Genomic DNA, 14,496 nt, shown 5'->3' on the forward strand with positions numbered 1-14,496 from the left:
CCTCTAGTGTCTAAGAGCTTGAAAAGTCTTTCCGGTGGCTGGCCTGCAGCTGTGCAATATTTCTCTCACAGCCCCCTTTGGGGGCTGGCCAGTCTGTCTATTCCCCATTTTTTCCCCTGCACATATTCCACAATTTTTTTAAAGCTGCTGCTGGCCTGTAGAATCCAAAACTCCTGTTCTGCTTCTGGTGCCCCCCTCTTCCTTTCCACCAGGAACTGGTTGGGCTGTCTGTCAGCAACCACTCCCACCCTCCTCAGCTCTTTGAACTCCTTGTCCACCATTTTTATCAGTAAAGCGAGGTAAGGGTCATAAGGCTGCTTCTCCACTTGCTTCCTTCCTCCTGGGTATGCACACACTCTCATTTATTTATTTCCAAAGCCAGGAGCAAGTTCTAATGTTACTGGCTGCTTTTCCCTCCCTCCCTCCAGGCATGTTTGAGGTTTCTAATGCCATTTAAGAAATAAAGCAGAAGGGAAGCTGCCGGGAGGGAATGAAGCAGCAGCATTTAAACCCTTTCCTGGCTTGGCTTTAAAAAAATGAGAGTACAACAAACATGAAAAGAAATTCTGCCACCAATTGCCTCTCCAGTGGGCATGGGACAGCCCAATCAGCAAATATAGGAATGGGGGGGATGGGTTTCAACTTTGCAATGTCATGACACGTGAATTTTTTTAAAAAAAATTAATGTCAGCTCCAGCCCCCACAAACTGCGGCTCCATCTCAACTTATCAGCAGACACCAAATTGCTTCAAGGTCGTGCAGTGCAGAATGGTGGGACCCCAAGCCATTTCAGCACCGAGTGGCATGAATGCTTAGCATTGCTGGCTTAAAATGTGCCACACAGAATGTCAGACTATGGATGACAGGATATGGTGCACCAGACTCTGGACCACTGCAGCAAGAAATACAAGCTCTTGAGTAAATGGTTTTATTCAGAAATTCAGGCTTTGCCATATATATGTCCATAGGATAATCAGAAGCAATAAAAAGGCCTCTGGCTGTACACAGGTCCTTTGTTAAGAATAGCAACTTGAATACAGTACTGATTCTAATTACCCACTCCTTGCTTCCCCTCCCATCTAGACCACAGAGTATAGTATCAACAGCAATGTGAACAATAATAGCGTAGATGTCTCAAAGCCAGATCGGTGCGCCTCCAACTCAAGATAAGCCAGCCGCGTTCCCAGATCCTGAAGAAACGGAAGCTGTAGAAGCAAAAGTTAAACAGATGCACATTGGTCAAGACAAAGAGTAATGGCTCAGTACACAGCTCAATGGTCAAAACACAGGCTCAGTACAGCTGTAGAAGCAAAAGTTAAACAGATGCACATTGGTCAAGACAAAGAGTAATGGCTCAGTACAGAGAGCAATGGAATGGCTGTGGGGGACAGACATGACATTTCTGCCTCCCCAAAAATAAACTCTCTTCTTAGGGCTCCGGCCCTGGTTTGTCAGGATAATGCTTGTGGAATTTTGAAACTAGTCTTGGAGCATTAACATTAAATTACTCCACCCATTCCCAGAAAGATTCATCAAAGTCTTTCCACCTGATCCAATAATAAAGTTTTCTATGTTTGATCTTAGAGTCCAGAATTTCTTCCACCTCATAGCGGATTTGACCATTCACCAGGGTAGGATGTGGAACTCCCCTTTCTGGATGCCACTCATCCGGTGATGGAGCTTTCTTTAATAGGCTGAAATGAAACATTGAGTGGATTTGTCTCAGATTCTTTGGAAGCTCTACTTCTACAGTTACATCATTGATTACTCTCTTAACAGGAAAAGGTCCTAAGTATTTGAGTCCCAGTTTCTTACTGGGTTATTCTCTCTTAATGTTCTTGGTGGAGATGTACACCATATCTCCTGGTTGCAGCTTCCATTATTCTGATCGTTTTCTGTCAGCAAACATTTTATAGTCCTCTTTTGCTTTCTTTAGAGTCTCCCGTATTATTTCCCACTGGGAAGTCAACTTAGTCCACCATTCTCCCAAGTCTCCAGGCCTTTGGGAGTCAGAGGTTGTAGCAAAAGGTAGGGCATCCCCCTCATATCCTTGAGCTACTTTGAAAGGTGAAGCCCCTGTAGAGCTATGGACCGAATTGTTGTATGTGTATTCGGCGAAATAAATGAAATCCACCCAATTATCTTCTTGATAATTAATGTAGCATCATAGGAACTGTTCCAACACTTGGTTTGTGCGTTCAGTTTGCCCATCTGTTTGAGGATGATGAACAGAGCTTATTCCCTGCTCAAATCCAGCAACTTTGAGAAGCTCCCGCCAAAAGTTGGCAACGAACTGTACTCCTCTATCTGAGATCACCTTAGTAGGGAACAAGTGCAACCTGACGATATGTTTCATAAATAGGCTTGCTAACTTTTTAGTGGTGGGAATAGTAGTACATGGAATAAAATGCGCTTGTTTAGAAAATAGGTCCACCACCACTAAAATAATGGTGTATCCCTTCGAAGAAGGCAGGTCAGTGATAAAATCCATTGAAATCACTGCCCACCATCTAGGGGGAGTCTCCAAAGGTTGCAATAGTCCCAGGGTTTTTCCCCTCCTAGTCTTTCCCATTACACACATTGGGCAAGACGACACATATTGAGAGATATCCTTTCTCATATTTGGCCACCAAAACTGCCTTTGTTCTAAATGAAGAGTCTTCAGGTAGCCGAAATGGCCAGCAAGATTTGAGTCATGGCATTGTTGCAAGATTTCCTTTCTTAAGCTGTGTGGGATGTAAAGTTTACTCCCTCAGTGCCAGCTGCCATTTTCCGCTTGCTTCAGTTTGGCTTTGGGCACACTCCCCCCTTCCTTTTCAGTTTCTGCTTTTACTCTTTCTCTCCACTCTGAGAGATCAAGTTCCGGGGTGATTTGCATTTTCGCTACCTGGCTGTGAGTAGTCACTGCCCCTCCCAGTTGGGCTGGTGAAAAAACTGTATCAATTATCTCCTCCCTCTGACTGTCATGTTGGGGCATGCATGAAAGGGCATCCACAAAGAAATTCAATCGCCTCAGGAAGTATCTCAACGTGAAGTTGAATTTAGAGAATTCCGCCCACCGCAATTACTTAGCATTTAGCTTCCGTGGGGTACGTAGGGCCTCTAAGTTTTTATGATCAGTCCATACTTCAAAAGGTATTTTGGCCCCTTCCAACCACTGTCTCCAAGTGGTGAGAGCTAATTTGACAGCAAAAGAGTCTTTCTCCCATACGCTCCAATTGCGTTCCATTTCTGAGAACTTTTTAGACAAGTATGCGCATGGGTGTAGTTCCCCCCCATCATCGGGCTGTAAGAGCACCCCGCCCACGGCAGTGTCGCTCGCATTCACTTGCACCACAAATTTATGGTTCTCATCTGGGTGTTGTAGCACCGGCTCAGAAACAAACCTCTGTTTCAGACTTTCAAACGCCCCTTGGCTCTCACTAGCCCAGTTTAATTTCGCACTGGGATTTTTCCCTTGCAGTCCTTTCCCTTTTGTTTTCAATAAGTCTGTTAAGGGAAGGGCAATTTGTGCAAAGTTCTTGATGAAGGGACGGTAAAAATTAGCAAACCCTAAAAAGGACTGTAACTGCCTTCTCATTGGGGGAGCCTCCCACCCCATTACTGCTTGGATTTTTGCCGGATCCGTTTTCCGCCCTTTGTGTGAGACCCGGAACCCCAAGAAATCCAGCTCCTCTTTGTGGAACTCACACTTAGACAATTTTACTGGCAGCTTGTGTTTCATTAAGGCAGCTAACACTTTTCTGACCAATTTCACATGTGCTTCCTTATCAGCCGAACAGATTAGCACATCATCTAAATAAACAACCACCCCTTTGTACAGGTATTCATGTAGTACCTCATTGGTCAGGTTCATATATACACCTGGGGCCCCTTTCAACCCGAAGGGCATTACAAGATACTCAAATTGTCCTAATGGAGTGTTGAATGCGGTTTTCCATTCATCCCGCTCTCCTATTCGTACTCAGAAATAAGCATCTTTTTAAGTCCAACTTTGAAAAGAGCTTGCCTTGTGCCACCACACTGAGCAAGTCTCTTATTAATGGGAGGAGGTATGCATTTGACATAGAGATAGCATTTATTCCTCGAAAGTCAGTACACAACCTCAGCCTCCCATCTTTCTTTTTGTGAAATAACACAGGCGCCGCATGGGGGGGAACTGGCTGGTTGGATGAATCCTCACTCCAAATTCTTGTCAATAAAATTCCTCACTTCTTTTCTTTCATCTGAGCTCATAGAGTACAATTTCCCCTTGGGCAACTTTTCCCCTGGAATGAATTCAATAGCACAGTCCGTGCCTCTATAAGCTGGAAGCTCATCAGCTTCTTTTTCATCAAACACTTGCTTTAAATCTCGGTACTCAAAGGGAATGGCTTTCTCTTCCTCTGAGGTCAACAACACAGCCTCTAATGGGGAGGGCGCCTCCCTGCCCCAGACTTTAGTCCATGCATGTTTGGCACAACAATCTCCTTTAAAGACTACCATTCCAGTAGACCATTTAATATACGGGTCATGGTCCCATAGCCAGCAGCTTTCCAGAACCAAGGGATACTTAACTACATTGCTGACTATATATGTTCGGTTTTCCCAATGATCCCCCTTGCCCATAGGGGTAGGTTCAGTTTTGTAGGGTGCTAGATTCATATTAAACCCATTCATTTGCACGCATACTATAGGGTCTTTCAGTTCTACTGTTTCCAAGCCTATACCGTTAACCAAGGCTGGTGATATTAAATCGCGGGAGCATCCGGAATTTATTAGAGCTTGCACCCTCACATGCATTCACTAACATCACTGGCATAAAGAGTATGGCTCCTCTTTCCCTCACCTTTGGTGGTGTAGGCTCTTTAGTGACCTGCCATCAGGACCTTTTCATGGCATATCTGTCCAGCAGTGGGTACAATTCCTCCTCGGCGGCGGGTTCCTCCCTTTCCCTGGGATTCTCCTCAGCTTCCAAGCTGGTTTCAGGTCGCCCACGTTTTGGAGGGAACTTCTGATCCAGCAGTTTAGGGGCTAGGGTGGCTTTCTGTACCTTCTGGCCTCTCTCCTCCTGCAGTTGCCCCAGGGGACATTGTGCGGCAAAATGTCCAATACCCCCACACTGTTGGCATAGTCCTTGCCTCCATCTTAGGTCTCTTAAATCCCTCCCAGCTCCTGGGACGAGGGCCCGTGGCCCCAGCTGCGCTCATCCCCTATCTATAGCAGGAGATGGCCACTTCACCCCCGCAAGTTGCTGCATTTTCACCAGTTTCACTACTTGCGTTCTGTTTTTGACCTCACACGCCAGTTGGATCCAACCCAATAAAGTTGGCGGGTTGTCCTGCATCAGTGACCAGTCTAACAGGTTGGTATTCATTCTGTTCTGGAATAACTTAGTTTTGACTTCCTCATGATAGTCCGGACACTTAGTGGCTAATTGCCGGAATTCAGTGGCATATTCTCTCACGGGCCTGGTTCCCTGCCGGATGGCCCTGAGCTTGGTTCTCGCCCTTTCCCCTTCCAATGGGTCTTCAAACTGAGCTCTTAGCGCTATACAAAAGCATTTAAGTCATACAGCTCAGGCGCTCCCGTGGCGTGCAAAGTTACCTACCATTCTGCCACTGCTTTTTGGGCTCCTAAATGATTTACCCAACTGTATTCCAACAGAAACAAATGTCCCCAATCGTTGAAGAATTCCATAGCTTGCACTATAAAAAATCCCAGGTTCCTTGGGTCTCCATCGAATGTGGATTCTAGCTTGATCCATCCCTGTGGCAGTCCCGCCGTGGGAGCTCTTGGTTCCTGGTACTCCACTGCCTGATAAACGAGGGCCCCTCCAAGGGGCAGGTTGTGAGCCTGACCCGTTCCCAGGACGGGTAACTGCTGAGTTCCATTGGCGTAACCTCTCGGCGCATCCCGCAGCATTCCCCCATGCTGAGGGTGAAAGGCTGGCACTGGAACTCCTGGGCCTCCTGGATGGGGGTACCTCATTTGCCTTTCTGTGGCCCCTGGGACGACAACAGGCATGTACCCTGGTAACTGTCCTGATAGTCTAGGAGGTCTCGCTGGCAATGGACCCTATTGCACTCCAGTTCCTACAGGACCAATCATAGGGGCTCTCCATGGTTGACTCGGTTGGGACATTCTCCCCCTCCTCGTAGCCGCTGGAAAATCCATCCAAGGTTGGTTAGGCAGAACACTCACGAGCGACCGTGAAAAATGCTCAGGGGGTATCAACACAGGCCCTTCTCCAAGCATGGGTCCCACAATGTTTACTGAGTCCTGACCCATCTGCTGAGCCCTCTCCGGCTCCTCTGGGACCTACGGCCTCACTGGTCGACTCATCGTCTATTAGATGGGCCGCCTGCACCAGCTCCCCTCTCATCCAAGCCACTTGAGCCTCAAGTGTTTGGTAATTATTTTCCTCTTCTCCAGTCACTCTGCCCCATCACTGAGGCCTCCGGTGAGCCTGATGGCCTTTGAGAGTACTGGAGGATATTCCTTTCCCATTCATGCTGTAACTTCCAAGCAAGAGCAAATTCCTCCCAGGGAAAGTTTGTCGAATTTCCGAGGTCTTGTGGTGTCTGGCCCCCACTTGGGATTCCCAGCCCAGCCTGGTAATCACTCGACCCCTGGGAGCTTAGGTTGTCCTCTCCAGCACCGTCCACTAGTCCAGGGGTTCATCCCGCGATCCCCTAAAACTGTACATCCAGAAACACCGTTTGTGCTACATCCTGTTGTAGCATGGATGACAGCTGGCCCTGATTCTGGTTACTTAGTTGAGTTGCAACTCCCGTCGCATGCATTCCCACATCACCTGGGGGTAATCCAGGGTCCCCTATCACTGGTAAATTCTTGGCGGCTAGGGTATGTGGGGCATCTGCTGCACCTCTCATCCAGCCCCTAGTAAGCCCTGTTAACACCAATACGTCACACGTCACACTGGATCTGTTCAGTGAGGTCATCCAAACGATCTCCCCCTCACACCTCCGACGTGGCCTCCAGCCCCGACGAGTCCCGTGCCAGGAATAAACTCCTCTGGCAGATGCTTTTCCACCTCTGGTAATCCATACGTGATGCCATCCCAGCATCTGGAGGGAAATCCAGAGGGGCGTCCAAGCCTCAGGGCGAAGAACTCTCATATCGGGCGGGAGAAATCACATAGTGTCCTGATTCATCATCCCACCACAACCCTTGTACATCAGTGGTTATGCTCGCCCCATCCCCCTCAGAGGGGTGGTGAAATGTTCCACACAAATATTCCCCCATGGGCACCCTCCCCGGATCAGTCTCAGGGATGGGAGTCTGGCATGACTCCAGGACACTGGGTGGCCCCGTTCCACTAGGGCAGCAGCCAAACAGAGTTCCTCGTGACACGGTCTTTTGGTGCTACACCTCTGAAGATGCCAGCCACAGCTGCTGGCGAAACATCAGGAACTACAATGCCAAGACCACGGCAATACAGCCCGGAAAACCCACAACAACCAGAGTTCCTCTCTGCCTCTTCTTCTCTTTCCGGGTCCAGGGTGCCCATTGCCTGGGGGTAGGTAAAGTTGTCCACGCAAGATGGGTGACCCCTCTCTGAGGGATCACGCCCAGCTCCATAGGAGTCTTTCCAGCTGTTGCACCGGTTCCCAGGTGCGGGGCTGGGTGGGTGGTCGGGCCCTCTGGCTCTATTAATCCAAGATCGGTCGGCTCTGTCAACAGGAAGCCGGTAGCCATCCTCCCAGGGTTACAGATCCAGAAGAAAGGATGATTCTTAACAATATGTCAGACTATGGATGACAGGATATGGTGCACCAGACTCTGGACCATTGCAGCAAGAAATACAAGCTCATGAGTAAATGGTTTTATTCAGAAATTCAGGCTTTGCCATATATATGTCCATAGGATAATCAGAAGCAATAAAAAGGCCTCTGGCTGTACACAGGTCCTTTGTTAAGAATAGCAACTTGAATACAGTACGGATTCTAAATACCCACTCCCTGCTCCCCCTCCCATCTAGACCACAGAGTATAGTATCAACAGCAATGTGAACAATAATAGTGTAGATGTCTCAAGGCCAGAGCGGTGAGCCTCCAACTCAAGATAAGCCAGCTGTGTTCCCAGACCCTGAAGAAACGGAAGCTGTAGAAGCAAAAGTTAAACAGATGCACATTGGTTAAGACAAAGAGTAAATGGCTCAGTACGCAGCACAATGGTCAAAACACAGGGTAATGGCTCAGTACAGAGAGCAATGGAATGGTTGTGGGGGACAGACATGACATGGAATGGGCCTCGGTCCCCACAAAATTTGTTTTGCCCTGCCTGCCCATGTAAACTCCTTTGAGTCCCCACTGGGAAGAAAGCTGGGGTATAAATTAAGTGAGTAAATAAGTCTGTAAAATAACAGTACCCCATCACTCAATCTATTATCAATATTATAAATATTAACAAGTTCTGAACATAGCCCTAGAAGGTGGATCACAAACTAGAGGTGAGGTGATAGAAAAGAAAGGGTGGAAAGCAGGTGGGTAGAAGAGAGAAAGGGCTAGGAAGAGAGGGGTGTGGGATTCCCTCCCTGGGAGCTTCATAGGTCCCCTGTTTGTTATTTCATATTGTTACGCTTTCCCCTCTTCTCTGAGCATGAGATGTTCCAGTTGTAGGGCATACCTACTTCAGATGAGAGTGTACTGGAAGCTTATGTTGTCCTTGTAGCTGTAGTTTTATTGACAAATAAATCACTCTTTTGTGACCACCTTGTAATAATAAGTACAACAACAACATTCGATTTATATACCACCCTTCAGGACAACTTAATGCCCACTCAGAACGGTTTACAAAGTATGTCATTATTATCCCCACAAGAAACACCCTGTGAGGTGAGTGGGGCTGAGAGAGCTCCAGAGAACTGTGACCAGCCCACCTCCAAGATCACGCAGCTGGCTTCAAGTGGAGGAGTGGGGAATCAAACCCGGCTCTCCAGATTAGAGTCTTGAGCTCTTAACCACTATACCAAACTAGCTCTTGTACACTGACACCCACCATAAACCACCTTCATAGGTTCTAGGCTACACATGCAGTTCAGGACAGTCACAGCCCTGACCCAAATATACATAGCGGCCCCTCCCCACTCTTTTCAGACCCTCCACCAGACAGGCAGCCAGTTCTGTAAATTCACCACCCCTCACCTAGATAAATACCAGGCTTACCATTTGGTGGGCAATCTTCAAGTAATTTTTTTCTGTTGCCTGCAGTACTGGGAGAAAAATAAATAAAAATAAGGGTCTTGCCTAGTTACCAGCATATCAGTTCCAAGGTACAACCCAGAAGTGACAATGGGTAGCTCTAGCAATTGCAGAATTCTGGTTGTACCCTAGAAGTGATGTACCGGCAGAGGGAACCTTATTTTATATACTAATAGCCAAGTGGCCCAGATTTGAGGATAGTTAAATCCAGAGACTTGAGCCATGAATGAATAAGACAGATCTTCCTACATACCTGAAAAATGTTCCAGGTTTACAGAAAAATCTGAAATCATTAAAAAAAATGTGTTGGTGATTTTTAAAAGACCCAAAATGATAAAAGGAGCTCCTGTAGTTTTAATCAGATGCCCTCTGTGGCTATTGCTACACAACTATAACAGTTTAGCCAGAATTCCAGTCTTGGTTTCTGTAAGTAAAAGGCAAGGGGAGGGGGAGGGAGCAAGGCCTTTTCCAGGGCTGTTTTGGCCTTTGAGAGAAGATTTATTGGGGCCAGGCCCAGAAACAACCACTGGTCAACTTCATTCCACATGACTTGCATGACTCATAGGCCTGGCTGCTTGCTACTGTTCAACAGCAGCCCCCCCAAAAATAGTGCAGTGTAGTAGTTAGAGTTTCAGAGTACGATCTGGGAGACTCAGGTTCAAATTGCCTCACTGGAATGGGTGACTTTGATCCAGTCACACACACACCTATCAGTGTTGTGAGGATAATATGGAGGCAAGGAGAATGATGTAAGCGGTTTTGAGTCCCCATTGTGAAGAAAGGCAGTATATAAATGAAGTACGTTAATAGATAGGTGAAAATGGGGGTAAAAGATAAGTTGTTTAGTGAGTTTGAAGGAGAGAAAGATATAGAGAAGATTGGTAGGGTGTGTTGCGGTGATTAATCAGGAACTCTGAGAAGACCCTGTTGTCTTAGGATCTTTGCACATCTCCAGGACATCTTCCAACGGGAAGCTGCTGAATTGGAATTCATATGTAAATTTGACTCAGTCAAGCTGGGATTGAATAGAGACTATGAATGGTTATCTCATTATCAGAAGTAACTGACTTCCTTAACAGAAGCAAACTGATCTCCATATCAGAAGCTACTGTTTGCATCTACTCCGCCCTCCCCTCTCCACCTATATATCTGACCAGTTTCTTCTTGCCCTCCATGCATCTGATGAAGAGAACTGTGATTCTCGAAAGCTTATGCTACAATAAAGTTGTTTAGTCTTAAAGGTGCTACTGGACTCTTTTTGATTTTGCTCCAGGACATGGGGGCTAAAAGCCGGCCTTGCCTGACATCTCACATGCTAGCAACATTCTGTCTCCCAGACAGGATCTGGCTTCCATATTTCTGCCTGCTTGGGCAGTATTTTGTGTTTGAAATACATGAAGAGAAGGGGTTTATGGCTTAGCCATATTCATAAGTCTTCTTAATATTGTGAGGGCAGGTCTGACAGCTAACAACAGCGGGTTCTTGCCTTCTTGTGAATTTTGTGTAGGCATGTGGTGGCCACTGTGAGAAACAAGATGCTAGAGAAGATGATCTGATCCAGAAGGGTTTCTTTGGATGTTAGATGTCATTGGTCCTCAACTGGTTTCTTTTGTTCAGGTCCTTCTAGAATGGACTGTCTGAATCTTGCCAGAGCTAGAATTGTCCCATGTCACAAAAGTCTTCTTGTCCCAGCAATGTGGGAGTCATTTTTCTGTAACCCGACCACATGAACCTTCCTTAGAATTAGTGCCATCGATGCAGGGCCAAATCCACAAGAAAGGGTCAGCCCCCTCCCACATTTTTGTGTGATTTAAACCACATGTTGGGCCATTTAAACCCAAGCTCTGTAGTCGCTGCAAGCAATTCTTGCGTGGTTATAAGAAAAGTCTTAAAGGACATTGGTTTCTTCAAGCCTTTGTGCAGAAATTAAGGATCAGAATGCTTGTGGGATACAATATCTGTAATCAGATTGCCTGTTTTATAAAAATTTTACTGAAAAACAGCTATCTCCACATTTCCTTGGAGCAGTGTCATTGAGGAGGGGCCTTTTCCCCATTCAGAAGCATCCCCTGCTGCTGCTGCTGCTTAAGGACAGAAAAGTAGTCACGTTGAATCAGACCAGCTGTTAATGTCATGTATGTCTGTACCCATTCATCCATGCCAATTTTGATTCTAATTCTGACGCTTAGTCCAATTGTTGTAAACATGATCTTGGTGTAACTCAATTTCCTTTTGCTAGTGTTCTAACTGTTTCTCAGGCTTTCACAGGTGGTTATCTGTTGGACTCCAGTGTTTATGACCTTGTATTTCCTCTCAGACTATGATGTGTCTTTCTTCCTAGCAATGCATCGTGATATCACAAATATGCAAAATGTTCTCACAAAGAAAGAGCAGCAAAAGATTGTTTATAATTGGGAGGGGGAGGAAAACCCTAGAAAAGAGATATATCTCTCACATGTTATCAGACAGTATGTTTTATTGCTTCAGCACAGCCATAGCAAATAACAAGAAAAATACAATAATATTAATACTAAAATTACTACATCATAGAATTTAAACAAAAGTTAACAAACCTCCATCTAAAACTCTAAATCCATAAAATCCATAGCAGCATATAATATAATATAATAAATCCTACTAATAAAAACTACTTATTAATACCATTAAATAAATAAAACTTACTTCAATAGTCTTAACTGTATTTTGTTTACTGATGTTACAAACTTTGCCACTTGAATTGTAATCCATTTATCCTTATCAACCAACAGTGCCACTAATTTATCTTGCGCTGATCTCCCTGTCATCTGTTGTAAAATATAGAAATAGAAGATACTTCTCCCGAATGGTTGCAAATCTCGGGCATCAAAACATAATATGGCTCATATCTTCAATGGATTTATGATCACAGGGGCACACGCAATCAACAAGTGGGATCTTGTTATAACAGCCTTTCACTACTGCCAACATGTTGTCATTCCTGTCAATCTCTGCTCAAGCTGCTTAGACACTAATCTTACTCCTAAGTAGACCTATGGACCTGAATATGGAAATGATCTGATTTCTGAATAAAATCCATTTGACTAAATACTTGTGTCTTACTGCAAATGGGCCAGAGATCTGTCTGCTATATCCTGTCATCCATAGCCTGACAGTTAATCAAGGCCAGGGAAGCCTACAAGCAGGCACCACTTACAATTGCCCTCACCTGTTTGAATTCCCCAGCACCAATGATGAGAGACTGTCACTGCATCTTGTGGCAGGGAGTTCCATGAAGTTTGTCACACAGGAGAAAAACTAAGATGCCTATTTTTGCCAATGGGGATTAAAAGCATCTTGGTGAGGAAGTTTTGGTAGAGCAAATGGTACACGTGCAGTGCAATTCTAAGCAGAGTTACTGCAGTCTAAGTCCATTGACTTCAATGGCCTTAGCCTGGAATAACTCTGCTTAGGGTTGCATAGTTAGAGCCCCTGCTTCAATCAGATTTATAACCCAGTTTACATGTAAGTAAAAATCAAAATCTGAGAAATCTCATTATGGATCTTCCATGAAATGTGTGCTTTGATTCTAAATTGGGTTCTCCAATTGTACAGTTAAAATGCAAATAAACTTTTCATGGTATTGTCTCTTTTGTTTGGTGGGCTTTGCAGACCCAGGAAGAAGAACTGTTTGGGAATAATGAAGAAAGTCCTGCATTCAAGAGCTTCTTGAGTTTGTTGGGAGACACCATAACACTCCAGGATTTCAGGGGGTAGGTTAGAGGAACTGTTGTTTACCCTATGTTTTCCTTGTAAGTTTATTTGGTGGTAGAGAAGAATCGTGGTGCTTCCCAAACATCTTCATCTGGATTATGCTACCAGTTTTGGAGTTCTGCATTCCTTCTTATATGTCAGAAATGAAACCAATGCTTTAGAAATTTTCCATGGTTCCATTTTTTCTTCTGTACATAGAGCACAATTCCTGCGCAGTTTGCTGTATCTTTCCCTGCCTTCACTTCAGTTGTGTCTTTTCCCATCCCTACAATGGACATGATATAATGCTGCAAAAAAATTACCTTTATCAAATTATCTTTGTCCTATCAATATTATTATAAGTGGTTCATACACTGTGCTGTTCATACACACTCCTGCAAATTGATAAGCAACACACAGAAAGAATCTTGAAACAGCCATATACAACTGGATCGCATCAGTACTGTTTTTTGGGGGGTAGTGAAGTGATATGATGAATTGGTGTTTTACCAATGCACAGGAGTACATGTGACCCTCAGTGAAATGCCACATTTAAAAGAATCTTGATTCAGTCATGTGTGACTCCATCTCAAGATTGCTTTTTTTGTAGTGTTAATCAGTGCACATGTACTCACTGATAATGATACAAATGATGGAAGTAACAGATTGTACACACTCCATGTCTAGAGTTAATTTTAGAAATTCTCCTGGTTGCACTATAATTAGTGAGGTGTGTAGGGCAGCCTAAAGCAAATATAAACTATCTAGTCATAATTTAATTTGAATCAATCCTGGTATGTAACGGTCTGTCTTTGAGTTGTTTCCGTCGTTCTATCAATACGTGTACAACTCAGGCTAAGTATGGAGCTTAGCAAGTTATTATTTTCTAAATGCTACTAATATAATGAGACTTAAAATCTAACAAGCAACTGATGTGCTATAGTGGTTAGAGTGCTGGGAGGCCTGGGTTCCAATCCTTACTCAGCTGTGAATATCACTGGACGACCCTGGGACAGTCCCCGAGTGGTATCCTTCCTTAGGCTGAAGGAAGTTCTTCCTGGAAGTTCTTCTAAGGAACTTTCCTCCAGCTTAAGTGGCCCTTCCATGTGAGAAAGAGCCTCTTGTTGAAGGGAGGGTCCTTAAGCAGGAGGAAGGGGTCACACTTTGTGAAAGGGGATTTATTTTATAGTACTCTGCATGCCAACTCAAACCCCCCTTCAGCCAATAACCTCACACAGAATTAAGATATCAAAACAGTGATCTATAAAGAAAAATGGGTTTTATTGTTTGCAAATAGAACCCAGATGCATATTGCCTCTCTCTGGATCATATGCATAAAGGCCAATTACATCAGAGAATCTTATATACCTTAACACTGATTGTTTACAGAATAAAAGACTAAAAGCTTAATACAAACACCCTTTCAGAATGATGCAAAATGACACATTTCCCAGAATGCATGGCACCTGACAAGCTTGAGTGTCAAATGAATTATACAAACATCTGAAAAACTGGAGCCATATTTTTGTTATACTTTTGGGAAGAAGCTCATTCAAGGTTA

At 44.7% G+C, this 14,496-nt stretch overlaps 1 protein-coding gene across 6 annotated transcripts in view; it reads left to right on the forward strand.

Moving 5' to 3' along the window:
* The window catches only part of RAP1GAP2 (RAP1 GTPase activating protein 2), a 312,617-nt gene that overhangs the window by 180,466 nt on the left and 117,655 nt on the right, over positions 1-14,496 (forward strand). For all 6 annotated transcript variants that reach the window (XM_055000969.1, XM_055000968.1, XM_055000967.1 and 3 more), the window contains one exon: positions 12,855-12,955. In XM_055000969.1, the coding sequence (XP_054856944.1) occupies positions 12,855-12,955 (101 nt within the window). The remainder of the gene's footprint in view (positions 1-12,854; positions 12,956-14,496) is intronic.

Source organism: Eublepharis macularius, chromosome 17 (genome assembly GCF_028583425.1).
Source record: "Eublepharis macularius isolate TG4126 chromosome 17, MPM_Emac_v1.0, whole genome shotgun sequence".
Classification (NCBI taxonomy): domain Eukaryota; kingdom Metazoa; phylum Chordata; class Lepidosauria; order Squamata; family Eublepharidae; genus Eublepharis; species Eublepharis macularius.